The 20,910-nt window shown below is 43.6% G+C and overlaps 1 protein-coding gene across 2 annotated transcripts in view; it reads left to right on the top strand.

Moving 5' to 3' along the window:
- The window catches only part of LOC141101798 (multidrug resistance-associated protein 1-like), a 716,249-nt gene that overhangs the window by 611,762 nt on the left and 83,577 nt on the right, over window positions 1-20,910 (top strand). For both annotated transcript variants that reach the window (XM_073591133.1, XM_073591135.1), the window contains 3 exons: window positions 8,951-9,261; window positions 11,340-11,539; window positions 11,984-12,110. In XM_073591133.1, the coding sequence (XP_073447234.1) occupies window positions 8,951-9,261; window positions 11,340-11,539; window positions 11,984-12,110 (638 nt within the window). The remainder of the gene's footprint in view (window positions 1-8,950; window positions 9,262-11,339; window positions 11,540-11,983; window positions 12,111-20,910) is intronic.

The following is a 20,910-nucleotide window of genomic DNA, read 5'->3' as shown; positions in this document are numbered from 1 at the left end:
GTTTGAGTGTGTGCGGCATGTTGAATGAGCTTGAGGACTCTTCTGGTTGCGTCAGGGGCCTGTCTACCCGGGACGAACCCGACCTGGTCCGGGTGTACTAGCTCAGGAGGGAAAACCATCAGTCTGTTGGCAATAACTTTAGCAAGTAGCTTGATATCGGTGTTCAAGAGCGATATTGGCCTATAGTTAGAGGCAACAGAGGTATCCTTCCCAGGCTTTGGGATGGTGGATATGATTGACCTTAACATATAAGTAGGTAGGGAGCCCGAGGAGAGAGCAGCATTAAAGAGGTCCATCAGTCTAGGGACTAAGGTGTCGGCAAAATTTTTTGTAAAAGGCATTGGTGAAGCCATCCTCTCCTGGAGCTTTATGCAGAGGGAGAGCTTTGATTGCTCTAAGGACTTGAGTGAATGGTTTAGAGATATAGTCGAATTGGGACTTTGAGATTTTGGGGAGATTTATCGGGATGAGAAAGTTTTGTATTTGTTCTGCAGTTGGTTGTGGGGTGAGAGGGTCATGTTTTAGATTATATAGGGATGCATAATATTCACTGAACGCGTTGGCAATTTCCTGAGGGTTGGTTAAGAGTCGTTTTGAAGTAGGGTGATGGAAAGAGAGAATTTTGGCTTTTGTACGTTGGGCCTTAACTTGTTTTGCTAGGAGTGACCCAGCTCTGTTGCCTAGGGCATAGTAATTGGCCTTCGAGAATTTAAAGTTGTGCTCAAATTTGTGGAGTAGGAGAGTGCGTAATTTCTGTCGGAGCTCCAGGAGTTGGATGGCTTGTGTGTGAGAGGGAGAGGATTTGTTTGTTTTTTCTATTTTAGATATTTGGGATATGACCTCGTCAATCTGCTGGGTCCTCAGGCGTCTCGCTCTTTTACTCATTTTTATAAAAATTCCTTGAAGGTACGCTTTGTATGTTGACCAGAGTACAAATTTGTCAGTCTCAGGCAGTTCGTTATGTTCGAAAAAGGAGTGGTGCTCGGCTTCAATTTCCTGCCGGACTTTAGGGTCTTCTAACAAGGAGGGGTCTAGTCTCCAAAGTCTCGGAGGCCCAGGTCGTTGATCGCCCAGGGAAATGGAAATAGGGGCATGGTCTGACCATGATATTAGGCCAATGTCAGATTGCGTGACGTTTTGTAGGGTCCATTTATCTACTATGAAGGCGTCAAGTCTTGAGTAAGATAGCTGTGAGTGAGAAAAGTACGTGTAGTCACGTTCTGAGCCATGTTGTGCTCTCCACACATCAAAGAGATCTAGGTCGTGGAGTAGGGGGTTCAAAGCCGGCCGGCTTTGGCCTTTGGTAGTAGAGGCATCTATTGAGGGATCGCCAACTATATTGAGGTCGCCTCCCATTATTATAATGCCTGTGCGCAGGCTGTTGACCTTTTTGTAGAGGCATCGGAAGAAGCGGAGTTGTCTGGAATTAGGTCCATATATATTGACCAAGGTGTAGGTGGTTTGAGCAACGGTACAGATAAGTATCAGGTATCGGCCCTGCGTATCAGCATAGGTGTGATGGTGCTGGAACTGAAGGGTGTCTTGGACAACTGTCATCACTCCTTTTTTCTTCTTTGGGCCCGAGGCGAAGTAGACAGTGTCATATCCCTTGAGTCTAAACTTAGTGGTTTTGGATTCCGCAAAGTGCGTCTCCTGTAGGAATGCAATGTCTGCATGTTGTTTTGTCAATTCCTTTTGTAGATTGGCTCGTTTGTGCGGGCTGTTCAGGCCCTTGACATTCAGGGATGTCAGTTTTATCGGCATTTTAAGGCAGTCAGCGGTAATTCTTTATGGCAGGACTACAATAGTAGGTATGGGGTTTCTCTGACAGGATCAGGTAATGGCTGGGGGGTGTGGTCCAGGGGGAACAGGATATTTCGGTTCGCCTATATGCGGGCTTTGGTAGTAAAGCAGAAATCAGCGGGATGCTGGTGTGGAACAGGGCAGGGAATAAAAAAGAAGAGCCCGTTAGGAATACGGGTTCAATGTGCAGATTAACTGCTAACAACTTGAAACGGGGGGGGATTTCCTCCAGTGGCGTCTCGGAACACCGAGCCAGTGGAGTGAAAGAGAGGCTTGGGAGAGGCAGTAATCCGCTGCAACCCAGCTATATATAAAGTAGGGTCAAATGTGCGGACGGGATAATTCAGGCATCTTGAAGTGACCAGTCAGCTTCCATTTGCGAAGGAGGTGAAGGTGGTGGGCTTGGAGTTTCTTTAGGGATTATGTGCCAGAGCCGTAGAAGTTGTAGGCCAGCTTGCAGCGTGCGCACAGCATGGGTTTTGCTCTGGTATGTGATCAGCAATTTAGTGGGAAACCCCCATTTGTAGTGTATATGGTGGTTTTGGAGTGCTTTAGTGATCGTGGCGAGTTGTCAACGATTCTCCATAGTTGCCTTAGAGAGATCTGTGTACAGCGCAATAGCAGTGAACGGATCAGGAAGGTTTGTGGACCTCTTGGCGGCAAACATCACTTTTTCCTTAGTGCTGTAGAAATGTATGCGTGCTAGTACATCTCGAGACTTCTCTGGTGGGAGGTGAGATGGCTTTGGGAGCCTATGGGCTCTATCGATTTCCAGATCTCTATCGGATAGCTCAGGTACTAGCGCTCGCATTAGAGATTGCAGGAATCGCACCAGATCAGGTTGCGGTATCGATTCGGGTATGTTGCGGAACTTAATATTGTTCCTGCGCGAACGATCTTTGAGATCTGCCAATTTAAGGTTGATCGCCTGCAAGTCTGCCTCATGTTCTGTGCATACTTCCACGGTATCATTATGGGCAGTGAGGAGATCAGACATTTTGTTTTCTATGTAATGCAGACGCTGGTCCTGTTGCTGTACTACAGTAGCCAGCGAAGACACTGCAGCCGACAGATCAGTGTACAGGGTCTGTTTAAGGGAGATGAGCATGTTCTTCATTGTTTGCTCAGAGATGGGCTGGTCTGAGGCAGGGAAGTTATCAATGGCTGCAGGATGTTGTACATTAGGAGGAGGCAGGATGAAAGGTATGCTGGGGTTCTGACCTGGGGCGTCCTCCTCTCTCCTGGGCTTAGATTTGACTGGAGAGGCAGGAGAGCGGGGGGGAGAGTACTCACAGTTTGTGATCGTGGGATAGTCTGGGCGTTGTGATCCGCCGCCGCCAGCGTGAGGTGACAGCTGAGCTGGAAATCTGTGTGAGGTGCCGGCGCCATCTTGTCCTCCTCCCGCTCCGGCTAGACAGAAGAAGTCCGTCAGCTTCTGAGGCATGGGGATCTGTTTCCTTCGTTTCAGCATGATGCCTGGCTGATGTGGAAGTGGTTGTGGGTTCGGTCGGGTGATTTTCATCCCGTTTTTAGCGCTGTGGAGCCGCTGATAGCCGGGTGCTGTGCGGAGCAGAGATTCTAAGCAGCCATTCACGGTGCTGGCAAGCCACGCCCCCCATACAGCAGTTTGGGATCTGCTGTGATATGTATTCCCAAATATGCCAGTGAGTTTTTATTCCAAATAAAGGGATAAAAATTTAGCAAAGTAGTTTTCATCCCTGTGGGGACATGACTGGGTAAGAGTACAGACTTTTCAAAATTTATTTTGAAATTAGATAAAACTCCAAACGTAGAAACCTCTGCCATCAAAGCCGGCAATGATGTCTGTGGTGAAGAAAGGTAGAATAATAAGTCGTCTGCGTATGCCGAGACTTTATATTCAACTGGTCCAATCCATACCCCCTGAATCTCAATACTTTTCCTTTTCAGAGGAATGGTTCTAGTATCATGGCAAACAACGGGTATAATGGATACCCTTGTCTTGTGCCATTGCATATTTGAAAGTAATCCGACAGTGTGCCATTTACCTTTACTCTCGCTCTCTGAGTCACATATAATGCTGAAACCCAACCCATCATCCCCCTCAACACTTCCATCATAAATCCCCAGTTCACCCTGTCAAACGCCTTTTCGGCATCCATTGACAGTGTCACTCTTGGGGCCTTATCAGGGCCGTGTTGCAGAAGAAAAGGGGTTTAACCTTAAATTACGTAGAGGATTCTTTACTGTAAGAGCGGCAAGGATGTGGAATTCCCTTCCACAGGTGGTGGTCTCAGCGGGGAGCATTGATAGTTTCAAGATACTATTAGATAAGCACCTGAATGACCGCAACATACAGGGATATACAATGTAATACTGACACATAATTACACACATAGGTTGGACTTGTGTCTTTTTTCAACCTCACCTACTGTGTAACTATGTATGTAAGATGATATCGCCCTGGGCGTCACAAGACATATTCCACTTTGGACACTTGTTAGACCATAGATCCCGCAAATTGCTGCCATTTCCTGAACTTCAGGATAAATACGATCTACCTCGCCAGGTGTTACACAGATATCTGCAGATTCGGCATTATGCCCAAACCATAACCCCAAATCTGCAATTCTCAGCTCCTTCCCCTTTTGAACGCATTATATTGGAGGGCTCCACACGCAGGGTGCTGATCTCTGATATTTATCAGATACTTATTGCCTACTCCCTACCAAACCAGGGTAAACGTGCTTACATGCTGTTGGGAGAGGGGGTGCTGGGTGAAGAAATTGAGACATGGCAGACAATCTGGACTTAGGCGGCCAAGAGTTCTTTATGTACTCTCTATAAGGAAACCGCTTACAAACGCCGCGGACCCACGGAGCATTTCCCCGTTCTGCCTAGTGACAGGACACTGATCACCTCTCCCTGTAATCAGGAGTGGTGATCAGTGTTATGTCACACAGCCCCCCCCACAGTTAGAATCACTCCCTAGGACAAACTTAACCCCTACAGCGCCCCCTAGTGTTAATTCCTTCACTGCCAGTCACATTCACACAGTAATCAATGCATTTTTAATCGCACTGATCGCTGTATTAATGTGAATGGTCTCAACATAGCACCAAATATGTCCGATGTCTCCGCCATAATTTTGCAGTCACGATAAAAATCGCTGATCGCCGCCATTACTAGTGAAAAAAAATAACAAAAATTCCATAAAACTATCCCCTATTTTGTAGACGCTATAAATTTTGCGCAAACCAATCAAACGCTTATTGCAATTTTTTTTTTTCTTTACCAAAAATATGTAGAAGAATACGTATCGGCCTAAACTGAAATTTTTTAAATATTTTTTGGGGATATTATAGCAAAAAGTTAAAAAAATGCGTTTTTTTTTTTCAAAATTGTCGCTTTTTTTTGTTTATAGCGCAAAAAATAAAAGCCGCAGAGTTGATCAAATACCACCAAAAAAAAGCTTTATTTGTGGGAACAAAAGGACGTCAATTTTGTTTGGGAGCCACGTCGTATGACCGCTCAATTGTCAGTTAAAGCGACGCAGTGCCGAATCGCAAAAAGTGCTTTGGTCTTTGGCCAGCAAAATGGTCCGGGGCTTAAGTGGTTAAATCAACTCCTATTTAAATCATAATTTTTAAAGAGCAACTGTCATCTCTGTCCCGCAGCGGCTCCTCCTCTGACCCGCTGTTGAATCACCGACAATCCTGTTCACTTTAATAGGAAGGCTGGTGATGCGGCAGTGACACAACAAGGTGAGGGACGTGGCGTCAGCAGGTGAGTGGATGCCCGCTGACGGATGGATTTTTCTGGTGGATCTGAAATGACAGGTGCTCTTTAAATGTAAGGACTTATTCATGCTGGTAGTTAGAATCTTTATTGTTTGCAAACAAAGTGAAAAATTCAGATTTAGAATAATAAGCTGTCAGGTTAGTAAAACAGCTATATCAGAACTGATTCAATCATACAGTTTATAGTGTACAAAGATTTGCAAAACAATGGGAAAAAGCTTGCAGAGCTTGGATTAATTGAATGAGTTTACCAAAAAATTAAATATTGCAGAATATACAACATCATGCTACATAGCTAAGCTTTATTTCATACTGAATAAACTCCTTGTTTCTCTCGCAATATCATTACAATATCATTACTGACATTGAAATGTATAATGTGAACTTTGAAAAAGGCCATCCCTTTTCCATCGCTATTTCGAGCTTTCACACATTGCTCTATCTTTTGTTGTACTGTTTCTCTTCTGAGATATCCAATAAAACTGTTATTTGGAGAAAAAAAACCTCAGTGATATATAGTTACATAGGTTGAAAAAAGACACAATTCTATCTAGTTCAACCAATAATGGTGATGATACGTGACTGTTTGGCTCTTTTACACCATGTGGAGTGTGGCAGCATGGTGCTGTAGCCTGGGCACTCCTGAGGATAACAGGATTCCTATGGAGTACATGAAGCTCTGTGTGTGATTATGAGGAAAAAACTCAGACCCAGTGCTCTGTGTCTAGATGAGTATTGCAAAACCTCCATCTATAAATGAATCGTGTGAATACAACGGATAAAGCAAGATGTGATCAGGGATACTGTTTTATGGATAAAATACCTATGTTCTTTCTGTTAGTCATATGTATGCAAATTACTGATGTACCAGGTGGCCCTGTTGGATTTTTTTTTTTTTTAAATAAATAATAAATGTTTGAACTTCATTTGCAAAAAACATTTGTGGAGGGAAATAGAAAACATGGTGCGACCCTAGAGCATGTAGGAAGGCTGTGTTTAGTTATGTGTTCGATTTTTTGCATTCAGTATATAAAATCTGAAGAAAGGGAGACTCTTGTTTTGAATTTCAAAGCATATGCAATATGTCGTCTGTCGCAGTTGATGGTAATCGCTTATTGTGGCACACGGGTGAAATTGTACAGTAGACTGCTATACATATTATGCAAGCAGAAGTCCAGAAAATGGATGGGTACCTATTATTTTGGTCCACTGTGTCATGGTGTTAACCACTTGCCAACCGTGCTATAGCTAAATGACAGCTACAGCGCAGCCGGCCAGTTCTGGGAGGGCATCATATGACATCCTCTCATGATCGTGGCGCATGGGCGGCGTGCTCTGTGATCGCAGTGTCCTCTGGACACTGCTGATCACAGATTGAGGTTAAGAGCCAATCAGCGGCTCTTTACCATGTGATCAGCTGTGTCCAATCACAGCTGATCACTATGTAAACAAAAGCCAGTTATCGGCATTCATTTCCCCATGCTGACAGTATGAGAGGAGAAGAAAGACAATAACCGACTTGTGTAAAAAGGACATGTACACTGATAATCAGGGCAGTCCCAACAGTGCCCACCAGTGCTGCCAATCAGTGCCACCCATCATTGCCTCCTCATCAGTGCACACCAGTGCCACCTCATCAGTGCCCATCAAAGCCACCTTGTCAGTGCAACCTAATCAGCACACATCAGTCAAGGAGAAAAATTACCTGCTTGCAAAATTTTTTAACAAATGTTTTGTTTTTTTTCTTTCAAAATTTTTTGGTCTTTTTTCATTTATTTAGCAAAAAATAAAAAATAACGCGTAAATATGTTCTTTGGGTGCAGTGTTGCATGACCACGCAATTGTCATTCAAAATGTGACAGCGCTGAAAATTGGCCTGGGCAGGAAGGGGGTAAAAGTGCCCAGTAGGCAAGTGGTTAAAGAAAACTGAATATAGAAAGAGGTCCTTATTTAACCGCTTGTCGTCCAGCACACGCCGATTTACGTCGGCAGAATGGCACTGGTAGGCAAAAGGGCGTTCAGGTACGTCCCCTTTAAGAAGCAATGTCGCAGGCTCGATGTCCGCCAGCTGCCCACGATCGTGTCACGGAGAGGAATAACGGGGAGATGCTTTTGTAAACAAAGCATTTCCCCGTTCTTCTTAGTAACAGGACAGAGATCACTGCTCTCTGTCATCGAGAGCAGTGATCACTGCCCTGTGTGTTGAAGCCCAGCCCCCACACAGTTAGAATCACTCCCTAGGACACATTTAACCCCTTCACCGCCCCCTAGTGGTTAACCCCTTTACTGCCAGTGTCATTTACATGCATTTTTAGAGCACTGATTGCTGTATAAATGACAATGGCCCCAAAATAGTGTCAAAAGTGTCTGATCTGTCTGCCATAATGTCGCAGTCCCGATAAAAATCGCACATCGTCGCCATTACTAATAAAAAGAAAAAAAAATAAAAATAAAAATGCCATGAAACTATCCCCTATTTTGTAGACGCTATAAATTTTGCACAAACCAATCAATATACGCTAATTGCAATTTTTTTTTTTTTTTTTTTTTGTAACCAAAAATATGTAGAAGAATACATATCGGCCTAAACTGAGGGAAAAAATGTTATATATATATTTTTGGGGGATATTTATTATAGCAAAAAGTAAAAAATATTGCTTTTTTTTTTCAAAATTGTCGCTCTTTTTTTTGTTTATAGCGCAAAAAATAAAAACCGCAGAGGCGATCAAATACCACCAAAAGAAAGCTCTATTTATGTGAAAAGAGGCCGTCAATTTTGTTTTGGGTACAACGTTGCACGACCACGCAATTGTCAGTTAAAGCGACGCAGTGCCGAATCGCAAAAAGTGCTCTGGTCAGGAAGGGGGTAAAATTCTCCGGGGCTGAAGTGTTTAATTGAAGGCAAGATATGTGATACCTATGTATTGAACCTACAGGAAATTATGAGGGGAGTGCATATTCTTGTTGAAGTTAGAAGTGCATATGACCTTATGATGGTGCCCAGTAAAAGTTGCTGTTCAAATGTAGGGTACTCCGAATTTGTGTGCTGTTGTAAAGACAGACCCTCATTTTTTTGGTGATGATATTTTCAAACATTTTTCCTATAGAATGATTCTGAGGTGTTCTGATACCTTCTAGAGACAGGATACAGTCCACAACTGGAAAACCAAAGCTCCTAGGCTTCATTCAGCCTAGTGTTTGACCTCTAGAGGCAGGGCATACTATATACCCAGAGATGTGTTTCCCTTCAATAAAAAGTAGGATTTTATGGCCAGTATAAAAATCCCCTTTTCTGCTATGCATTGCTTTGTTGACAAAACTGATAGTTCTGCTGATATGTTAATTTCTTACTTTTCTGCACATTCCAGGCATTGCAGTTTTCGGATACTCCACAACAGTGTCTCTAGGGGGTATCCTTGCTTCCCGGTACTTACACATGGATTTACTTCATAATGTTCTGAGATTCCCTATGACATTTTTTGAGAGGACTCCCAGCGGAAATCTTGTGAATCGTTTCTCCAAAGAGATTGACACTATTGATTCAACAATTCCACAGATTATTAAGATGTTCATGGGGTCTTCATTTAACGTAATTGGGGCATGCATTATCATTTTGATTGCAACACCGATAGTAGCTGTAATAATTCCACCCCTGGGGCTGCTTTACTTCTTTGTGCAGGTGGGTATTATGCAGTTTCTCATGATACAGCAAATTAGTTTAGAGAGCTAATAAAGACTTGCAATAGTACAAGCTACACATTTTCTTGAAGTGATTCTAAAGGTTTTTTTTTTTTTTTTCAAATAACAAAAATGTCATGCATACCTGTTCTCTGCCAGCTCTCCTGGCTCCTCTCCTCTTCTGAGTGCCCTCATATGGGCTCACCATGCTGTTTGTGGCCATTGACATGTGCACGGTTCAGGCCCACCCCTGATTGCTCCATACAGACTGTGATTGACAGCAGCAGGAGCCAGTGGCTCGTCCTGCTGCCTCCATGGCCAGTGAGGAGAGAGCACAATGCTGGATCAAGATCAGGCTCAGGAAAGTAAAAACAGGGCCTGGGGGATTGCTGCATACAGAAGGTGTTTGCCTTACTGCAGAGAATGCATTAAGGTAAAAAAAAACCTTCTGCCTTTACAATCACTATTTATGCATACATGCATAACACCGGGCCTCTCAAAAGAAATGGAAAAAAAAATTACCATAGTGAGCACAGCCATATTTTTATTGAACATTTGCAAAGAGGCACAGGTAAGTACTCACCAGAACAGCTGGCACAGTGTGAACTGCTTATCACTTGTGACTCCACTACAAATTATTTATATTATGTTCAATTAGATGAAACATGTACAGTAAATATGTGCTTTCTTAATCCTACATTACAGAACTTGTAGTCATAGTTTATGGGTTATATGCCATTACCTTAAGCGCATGGGTGCTCAACCTGTGGCCCTCCAGCTGTTACGGAATTACAACTCCCATGAAGCATTGCAAGGCTGACAGTTTCAAGCATAACTCCCAAAGGCAGAGGCATGATGGGACTTGTAGTTCTACAACAGCTGGAGGGCCACAAGTTGAGCCCCCATGCCTTGAGGTGATTAGGCACAGGCATAAGCTTTGCTGGGAACACCCCCAGTGTGTAGACCCAACATACTCAACATGACTCCAGTTTTCCACCCATTCTTTTGGACTCCAGGACCTGAATTTGGCTTGGAATCAGCCGCTTGGCGAAAGAGGGTAGCACTAAACACCGATCAGATGTGCTTATATGCTCATGGGAGGACCTGCTGAGAGGAGGAAAAAGTGGGGGGCCAGCTCATCAGCCTACTCCTGGTCCTTCATTGTCCACTCAGAGGTTTTGGACAGGGAGGTGTCCACTCATGCTGCAACAGAGAAAAGTCATGTCACCAACATAGCTGTGCGATCTGCCTGGTAGGGTTGTGTAAATCCCAGAACTAACTGAATAGCAATATAATTATTTTACAGGTAAAGCAACTCCCATATATTTTTCTTAACTGTTTATTTAGTGGTTTGCCCGTAACTCGGCTTCAAATGTAAACAAGTGCTTGCCCATTGCAACCAGTCAGATCTAGCAGTCATTTTTTTTTCTGTTTGAAATTAACTTAAACCCAACACCAGGAAATTTTTAATTTCCCCCTTGCGGTGGGGCTATGCCCGTATTGCAATTGTTAACTCCTTGTTTATTGTAGGGGAGGTTAAATGCACTTTTATTTACCCCATCCTCTACTCCTCTGGCAAACCATGCTCCCACATGCTCTGGCGTTGGGCTGTCCTTCGGCTTTATGTCCAGTGCAGAGCTGTGGACCCTTCATGAACTCAGGACCTTAGACTGCTAAAAGCATTGGAGAGAAGATGCTGCAGGGACCTGTCTAGCCATGCAAAGGGTTGGGTAAGTAAAACATTTATTTTCATGCCCCCTGGACCTAAGCAGACAGTTGATGTTGTGGTGTGGACACAGCCCCACTGGAAGGGAGAATTGTTGTTTCCCTGAGCTCTAACAGGGGCAAAAACATTATTGGAATTTGTCTTTAAAAATTTGTGTGTACTTTTTTACTTTGTTTTTAACAAATAACATCCATGTTTTGTCATATTCTTTTTGTGCAAACTATTAAGAGAACTGTTAATAGTGAAAACTTCAAATAGCTAACCAAATGTGATCAACATTCCTGAATGCATAAAGATGAGATACTGGATTTGTTGACTACAAACTAGTTATACAGAATTCTGTTTTCTTATAGAGATTTTACGTGGCTACTTCACGACAGTTGAAACGCTTGGAGTCCGTCAGTAGATCACCTGTATATTCACACTTTAGTGAGACACTGCTCGGAGCAAGTGTGATCCGAGCATTTGGCGAGCAAAAGCAATTCATCCAAATCAGTGACTCCAGGGTGGATGAAAATCAAAGAGCTTATTACCCCAGCATAGTCTCCAACAGGTACAGTATCAAAATGTTTCCTCTGGCACATGGGTTGTTTCTGTCACACTACCTTATCCATTATCCATTCTAGCCATATATTTTATGGCCACTTTGGAGAACATACAGCTCTCATGTTTAGTGTCCAATTTAAAGCCCATTCTTAGTAAAAATATCCAAATACAATAAGATCAAGATTTTTTTTCTTTTTTTGTGAGATCTTCAGGTTTTCGTGAATATGAATGTAGAACTCTACCAACCAGCAGTTTAAAGACCTGTTTGGTCAAGGCCCCACACCGATCCGGGTCTTTGAACCTATTGAAGCTCATTTTCTGATGCCAGAGGGTTTAATCAAAAAAATACATTTATCAGTTCTTGGCGTTTACTTTTGGAATACTGTACACAGTGGTTTCTTGTCTTAATATAATTAACTAGCAACTATGTAATATTTTTTTTTTTTTTTAGGTGGCTGGCCATCAGGCTGGAATATGTTGGAAACTGTATTGTCTTATTTGCATCCCTATTTGCAGTAATTTCCAGGTCTACGCTCAGTCCTGGGTTAGTTGGGCTTTCTGTCTCCTATGCTTTACAGGTAAGTTGTCTTGATCAATTTTTTTCTATACATTTTAGTAACCAAATAACTTTAAAGTAAATAGCTTTAGTCTCAAAATATTAAAACCAAAGCAAGATAAAGCAGTCAAAAGTGATCTGTCCTCTATCATCCGGAGTGGTCGGAGTTGAGGGAAAGATGGATGGTGCTAAATAGAGGGATATTCTTGAGGAAAACCTGTACCACTCTGTGTGTGATTTGAGGCTAGGACGGAGATTCACCTTCCAGCAGGACAATGACCCCAAACACACTGCTAAAGCAACACTTGAATGGTTTAAGGGGAAACATGTAAATGTGCTGGAATGGCCTAGTCAAAGCCCAAACCTCAATCCAGTAGAAAATCTGTGGTCAGACTCAGATTGCTGTTCACAAGTGCGAACGATCCAGCTTGAAGGAGCTGGAGCAGTTTTGCAAGGAGGAATGGGCAAAAGTCCCAGTGGTAAGATGTGACAAGCTCATAGAGACTTATCCAAAGCGACTTGGAGCTGTGATAACCGCAAAAGGTGTCTACAAAATATTGACTTTAGGGGGGTGAATAGTTATGCACCTTGACTTTTTCTGTTATCTTGTCCTATTTGTTGTTTGCTTCACAATAAAAAAAAAAACATCTTCAAAGTTGTGGGCATGTTCTGTAAATTAAATGATGCAAATCCTCAAACAATCCATGTTAATCCCAGGTTGTGAGGCAACAAAACACGAAAAATGCCAAGGGGGTGAATACTTTTGCAAGGCACTGTATACACCTTCCTGCCCAGACCAATTTCTAAATTTTTATCATTTTGTTCCCACAAAAAGAGCTTTATTTTGGTGGTATTTGATCACCTCTGGGATTTTTATTTTTCTGCTAAACAAATAAAAAAAAGACCAAAATTTTGTTTCTGTTACAAAACTTTGTAAATAAGTAAGTTTTCTCCTTCACTGATGGGGCTGCACTGATGGGCACTAATAGGCAGCACTTATAGGCGGCACTGATATGCAGCACTAATGGGTACACATAGGTGGCACTGATAGGCGGCACAGATGGGCATGGATGGGCACTGATAGGTGGCACTGATGTACACTAATAGATGGTACTGATGGATGCCAATCAGTGCCAAACAGTAATGCCTGCCAATCATTGATGCCCATTGTGGGCACTGATTCACATCCATTGTGGGCATTGTGGTGGTCCAGTGTGGGCATCCTCGGGAGGCTGCGCTGCTAATCAATCAGCACAGACCCCCCCTGTCAGAGGAGCAGCCAATTGGCTCTCCTCTACTCGCGTCTGACAGACGCAAGTGAGGAAAAGCCGATCAACGGCTCTTCCTGTTTGCACTGAGATCAGCCATGATTGGGCACGGCTGGTCATGTGTTAAAGAGTCTGTCAGAGACTCTTTACCTAGATCGAAGTTGCGGTGTGTCAGACTGACACACCGCAACAACGATCACCGCAATGCGTGCCCCCGGGGGCGCGCAGCAGCTTGATATCCTGGCGACATCATATGACGTCTGGTCAGGATATCAAAACCACTTTGCTGCCCTCATTTTGCTATATGGCGGGCGGTAAGTGGTTAAACAAAAGGTCGTAAAAATGCATTCCTGTCCCAGGCTTACAGTTGACTTCTCGATCACCACATCTGCTGTCCACATGATCTCCCAGCCCAGGAGGTAAGCTGTTATTTTAGCCAGACCTGGGCAGTAAACCCCCGCAAGGGTCCTGGTATTCAGAATGTCCATTCTGGCCCTCCCCCTTCAGTAACCCATACTGTTCAGGTTTAGGGGCAGGGGACCTACTAGTCAAGTGTTAGCAAACTCCTACATTTATCTAGCCTTCTTTGATGTTTGCTAGATGTGTTTTTTTTTTTTTTTTTTTTTTAATGAAGTAAAATGCTGTTATTGAGCGGGTTAAAACAGAGAGCTTGGTAACAGTGCACTAGATGCTTAAAATGTACAGGTCATACACAGAAGAATCAGGAGATAAAGGTGTTAATGTTATAGGTCACATGCAGTGAAAGGAGGGAGATAACGGGTTAATCTAGAGAAGTGCAGGATAAGACAAGTGAGGAGTTAATATACAGGTCAAATCAGAGAAAGGGTGGCACTGATTTATACTATAGAAAGGGGTGAATGACAGTTAAAGGGTGGACTGTTACTGAATTGCATTGGTGCTGGCTGGTGTTCAGGCAGCTTTCCTTTTTTACACAGCCATTGTCGGGGTTTCCTGTTTATCAGCCAGGAAGTAAAACACAGCTGCTATTGGCAGCCTTGTTTGACATTCTGTGATGCTATGATTGGTTACAAAGTTTATGCAGTAAAGAGCCACTCTTATGGGCTCTGTGGCTTTTGACTGTGATCTTCTGTGTTAAGTCATAATGCAGTTAACAGAATGTGCGTGCACAGGAGCAGGTTTCTCAGTAAATACCAGTGCATCCTCCAAGAACAATAGGGGAGCCGTATGTGTAGTTGCCAGTCTGGAGTAGATTGAGGGGATTTTGCTACCTGATATGATTTGTGAATGCTGTGGAAAAGCTTTCTAAACACTCAACCTACATGTTTGGAAAATGTTGTAGGCAGATGACAAGTATTTGATAGAACTGGAGTAATTTCTCAGTGTCACTTTGATTGCATTTTGCATTGAAACCTGGTAATGAAATAGTGCAGTGCTTTTAGTCACCTTTTTGTAATCCTTTCCTTGAGGAAGCAGTATTTATCTTACATTTATGTAAGGATCTTTACATAGTTTTGTTGTATACATGGAAAAGAGGACCAACAAACTACAGTAGTCATGTTAACAAGGACCTGTAAGAATAGCAAATACTCCTGTGCTGCGGTTGCTGTGCCGCTGATTGAAAATGTGTGTCTCCACTGGCACAGCCACTACAAAGGATGTGCTGCCACTCACAACAGGTGGGTGTCTCATCTTTTTCAGAGCTGGGTTTGGCGTGCAGGTAGCTGGTCTTTATATGATGAGTATGATCAAAGTCCCATGTGACCTTTAATTTAGGCCCCTCCCTTGAATGGGCGGGCTGGCGGCAATCAAGTCAGAAGGGTAGGTGAATAAGTACAAACGCCTAAATTTCCTACAATTAAGACCATGCAATATAAAAACAAATTTGTATAAAAGAGGCGCGTGTTTAATACTTTTTCCCTCTAATCATTCGAAGCCCACTGTATACGTCTATTCTCTCCTTCCCTAAGAATTGCTGTGGTCTACCGGCCCCCTGGACCATTATCTACTTTCCTTGATGAGTTTTCTGCCTGGCTACCCTACTTTCTCTCTTCGGGAATTCCCACAATCCTTCTCGGTGATTTCAACATCCCTGCTAATACAAACACTCCTGCTACTTCTAAACGTCTTAGTCTAACCTCTTCATTTGACCTGAAGCAATGGGTGCAGGCTTCTACTCACTCTGATGGCAACACCCTTGACCTTGTATTCTCCTACCTATGCACTCCATGCACTTCTCAAACAATCTTTTTCCTCTCTCTGATCATCACCTTATTAGTTTCTCTCTCCCCCTGTCTTCCACCACCTTTCCCTCCAATCGCCTAACCATCACCCCGAGACATTTTTGCAACTTCAACTCCTCTCTCCTCTATTCTGCTACTGACCACCTCTATGACAAAATCTCTCCCCTGTCCTGCCCCAACCAAGCCACGTCCATCTACAATAAATCCCTGTCCTCCACCCTGGACAAGCTCGCTCCCCTCACTACACGCAGAATCAGGCCTCGACCCCTACAACCCTGGCAAACAGATGACACTAAAATTCTCAAAAAACGTAGTTGCGCTCTTGAACGTCTGTGGCACAAGACTAAGTCTCTCAAAGACTTCAACCAATACAAATCTGCCCTCCAAAAATACTATTCTTTCCTCCACACTGCCAAGTAAACCTATTTTACAGCTCTTATTAACAACTTCTCATCCAGTCCCCATAAACTCTTCTCTACCTTCAACTCTCTACTTGGTCCTCCACCACCTCCACCCACTGACTCACTCACTGCCCAGGAGATCGTTAATCACTTCAAAAACAAGATACAATCCGTGATGAAATCTCCACTCTACAGGTATGTCCCCCAGCTAAGACTCCATTTCAACAGGTACAACTGACACTCCCCCTATTCAAATCTGTTACTACAGACGAAGTTGCTAAACTCCTTTCTATCGCCCACTTAACCACCTGTCCCTTGGACCCTATTCCCTCTCATATGCTACGGTCGCCCTCTGACTCCATTCTACACTCTCTAACCCACATCTTCAATCTCTCCCTCACCTCTGGCATCTTCCCCAATGCTCTAAAACATGCACTGGTCACCCCCATACTTAAAAAGCCTTCCTTGGACCCTACCAATCTTAACAACCTACTCCCTATCTCCTTGTTCCCCTTTTCCTCTAAACTCCTTGAACGCCTGGTTTACAACCAACTGAGTGACCACCTCATTAAAAACAACCTTCTTGATCCCCTTCAATCTGGATTTCGCCCTCAACATGCCACAGAAACTGCTCTTTTAAAACTCACAAATGACCTGCTAACTGCAAAAACCAACGGACACTATTCTGTACTCCTACTTCTGGATCTTTCAGCTGCCTTTGACACGGTTGACCACCCCCTCCTCAAAAAAAAAACTTTACTTCTTCGGTCTCCGTGACTGTGCTCTTCAACTCTACTTCCTCCACTCCTCTTCCCTTCTCTGTCAGGGTCCCCCAAGGTTCTGTTCTTGGACCTCTTTTATTTTCAATCTACACCTCTTCCCTGGGTCAGCTGATAGCCTCTCACACCTTTCAATATCATTTCTACGCTGATGACACACAAATCTATCTCTCCACCCCTCAACTCACTCCATCAGTCTCCTCACACATCACTAACCAACATATCTGTATGGATGTCACACCACTTCCTCAAACTCAACTTGTCCAAAACCGAGCTTATAATATTTCCTCCCCCACGTGCCTCTTCCCCTGACTTGTCTGTCAAGAGCAATGGCACAACCATCCACCCATCCCCACATGTCAGGGTGCTAGGTGTTATCCTGGATTCTAAACTCTCCTTTCGGCCCCACATCCAATCACTTTCCAAAGCTTGCCGCCTCAACCTCCGCAACATCTCTAAACTACGTCCCTTTCTAACCAATGAAACCACAAAGCTCCTGATTCACTTCCTGGTTATCTCTCGCCTCGACTACTGCAACTCCCTCCTCATTGGCTTACCTTTAAATAGACTATCCCCCCTTCAGTCCATCATGAATGCTGCTGCCAGACTCATCCACCTTACAAACCGCTCAGTGTCTGCTACCCCTCTTTGCTAATCCCTCCATTGGCTGCCACTCGCCCAACAAATTAAATTCAAAATACTAACAATAAGTTACAAAGCCATCCACAACTCTGCCCCCAGCTACATCACTAGCCTAGTCTCAAAATACCAACCTAATCGCCCTCTCCGTTCCTCCCAAGACTTCCTGCTCTCTAGCTCCCTCATCACCTCCTCCCATATCCGCCTCCGGGACTTCTCCCGAGCCTCGCCCATCCTCTGGAATTCCCTACCCCAATCTGTCAGACTGTCTCCAAATTTATCCACTTTTAGGTGATCCCTGAAAACTCTCCTCTTCAGAGAAGCCTATCCTGCCTCCATCTAACAACTGCACTATTTTCTCCATTAGCTCATCCCCCACAGCTATTACCCTTTTTGTATAACTTGACCCTCCCTCCTAGATTGTAAGCTCTAACGAGCAGGGCCCTCTGATTTCTCCTGTATTGAATTGTATTGTAATTGTACTGTCTGCCCTAATGTTGTAAAGCGCTGCATAAACTGTTGGCGCTATATAAATCCTGTATAATAATAATACTAGACTATCAAATATTGATTCACTGTGTATCATGCTGCGAACAACCGATATTTAAATGTAGATTTATATATTTGAGAACAGGTACTCGCCATCCCTAACGGATCAATCCACTGGGTTATGAAGTGGTCCAGAGTGACTAGTGCAGGTGGGGCCAGGCTAATGCTGTCATGCAGAGGCTGAAGGGGCGCTAACAATTGTACAGAGTGCTATCTAAAATCTGACATCTGGCTCTGGCTCCGCAGGAGGCCAGCAGTGATGTCTGCGGCTCACCACGGCCACTATTCCGGCTTTCAGCCTCTGTTGACCGGATATGGTACATTCCCACATCACTGGAAGTGATGTCTGTGTGTCAGAGGGCCAGCATCTGGAACGCACAACGCGACCACACTTCCAGGTTTCAGCCAGCGTGCATTCCAAGAGCCAGATGACAGATTTTAGATGGCACTCTGTACAATTGTTAGTGCCCCTTCAGCCTCTGCATGAGACAGCATTAGCCTGGCCCCACCTGCACTAGTCAGTCATGTTTGTACTTATTCACCTACCCTTCTGACTTGATTGCCACCAGCCAGCGCATTAAAGGTCACATGGAACTTTGTTTGATCATACTCGTCATATAAAGACCAGCTACCTGCACTCCAAATCCAGCTCTGAAGAGGAGACAACCCTCGAAAATGTGTCCACTTTGTTTGGACTTTTATTCCATGACTAATACTATTAGCAGATCTTGAATAGATAATGATGCTGTGTAAATAAATTACAAAGTGCACAAAAGTGCGATAATAAATAAAACATTAACGGTGTACTAATAATAATAATGCACGATGTAGCATGAAACATGAAAATTATCAAGTAAACAAAACAAAGGGCCATGTGCAAAGTCTTAATCAAAAAAGTAAAGAATCAGACGATGTGATCCAGAAAAAAAGTCTGTGACGGTTTAACCGCGATTTGGCACTGCGTCGCTTTAACTGACAGTTGCACGGTTGTGCGTCGTGGCTCCTAAACAAAATTAACGTCCTTTTTTTCCCCACAAATAGAGCTTTCTTTTGGTGGTATTTGATCACCTCTGCGGTTTTTATTTTTTTGCGCTATAAACAAAAAAAAACAACAATTTTGAAAAAAACGCATTATTTTTTACTTTTTGCTATAAATATCCCCAAAAAATATATTAAAAAAAAGTTTTTTTTCCTCAGTTTAGGCCGATACGTATTCTTCTACATATTTTTGGTAAAAAAAATCGCAATAAGCCTATATTGATTGGTTTGCGCAAAAGTTATAGCGTCTACAAAATAGGGGATAGTTTTATGGCTTTTTTATTAATTTTTTTTTTTTTTTTACTAGTAATGGCGGTGATCAGCGATTTTTATCATGACTGCAACATTATGGCGGACACGTCGGACAATTTTGACACATTTTTGGGACCATTGGCATTAATACAGCGATCGGCGCGATTAAAAAGCATTGACTACTGTAAAAATGTCACTGGCATTGAAGGGGTTAACCACTAGGGGGCAAGGAAGGGGTTAATGTGTGTTCTATTGTGTGTTCTAACTGAAGGGGGGATGAAACTGTGCAGGGAAACTAACAGGTCGCTGTTCATACTCTGTATGAACAGACGATCTGTCAGTTCAACCCTCAGAGAACCGAGTAACTCTGTGTTTACACACACAGCTCCCGGTTCTCCATGTGCCCCGAGCGATCGCGGGAGCCCAGCGGCAATCGAGACCGCCGGGCACTTGCATCAGCTCGGGGGGGGCGCGCGCCCCCTAGTGGCCGTCTATGTTACCGACGTGACATAACTGCGATTTGCACAGCCAAGCCATGCTGCGGCAGTACAACGGCGGCGGCTGGTCGGCAAGCTGTTAAAAATGTTTATTGCATACAAAGTGAATCCCTCCACCATAAATGGCCAGTGCTGAACGAATCTTCGATGACACCTGTGTATCTGCTAGCCTCTCACCTTACTGCCGTAAGGTATACAGCATGAATCAGTCATAGGTGATAGCCTTCAGAAGTTCCCTCTTGGTTTGATGGCTTAATCCTTTTCGAATAGACTCAATATGCAGGGTTTAAGCACAAAAGAAAAAAATGCCCATAGCGTAATCCCATATAAAAGAATGGGAGGTGGATGTGGGCAGACAAAAGTAGTTACGCTCACTTTTTAAATGTGATCATAGACAACAATCCACGAGCACCGAGCTCGTTTGCTTCCATCAAGCCTTGCTAACACCTATTGTCCTTTACTACGTGTCTCGGTGTGTGTGGTTTAAACATGGGAAAGAGAGATGCCCATAGAGTGATCCCGTTTAAAAGATGATTTATTATTATAGCAACAAAGTAGACAAACTCATGTTTAGTAAAACAAGGAACCTGCAACAAACCATGAGTGCCGCGCTCGTATCCTTCCATCCGATGTTAATACCTATTGCTCCAATCCCGACGCGTGTTGTCACATCACATGACTTCATCAGGGGATCTTGCTGAGTGGAGTATCTGGTGGATTTTATATTTTGCTTGACATATGCCTTCCATTTGTGAGTATAATGTACACGTTTTTAAATAATAAATTGTCATAAAGGTAGTGCGCTAGTCTGGTGCGCCATCTGTTTTCTTTGATTAACAAGGACCTATGCCTGATTTAGTTTTTGTTTTGTTTTTTAAACCAAGGTTTATGTGTTGTATGAAATGGGCAAATGATGACAATCATTATGAATGTCAGGCTGGGTTCACACTAGCTGCAGCTGCGGCTCACAGCAGGGGTCCGGTGTGTCCTTGTACACCGTTTCATGTGCGAATCGGGTCAGAATTTTTTTGCTGAATTCACACCTGAAATGAACCAGAAGTAGCACAGGACTCTTTTCCAGTGTGCTCAGTGGCCGCCCCAAAGCTGTGTGAACAGGCTCCATTGAGAGCCGGTCACAGTCTCCTGTCATGCAAATTGAACACAGGGAAATTCGCAT

Source organism: Aquarana catesbeiana, linkage group LG06 (assembly GCF_042186555.1).
Source record: "Aquarana catesbeiana isolate 2022-GZ linkage group LG06, ASM4218655v1, whole genome shotgun sequence".
Taxonomy (NCBI): Eukaryota; Metazoa; Chordata; class Amphibia; order Anura; family Ranidae; genus Aquarana; species Aquarana catesbeiana.
The sequence above is the reverse complement of the archived record's forward strand: the minus strand, read 5'-3'. Positions and strand labels throughout refer to the sequence as shown.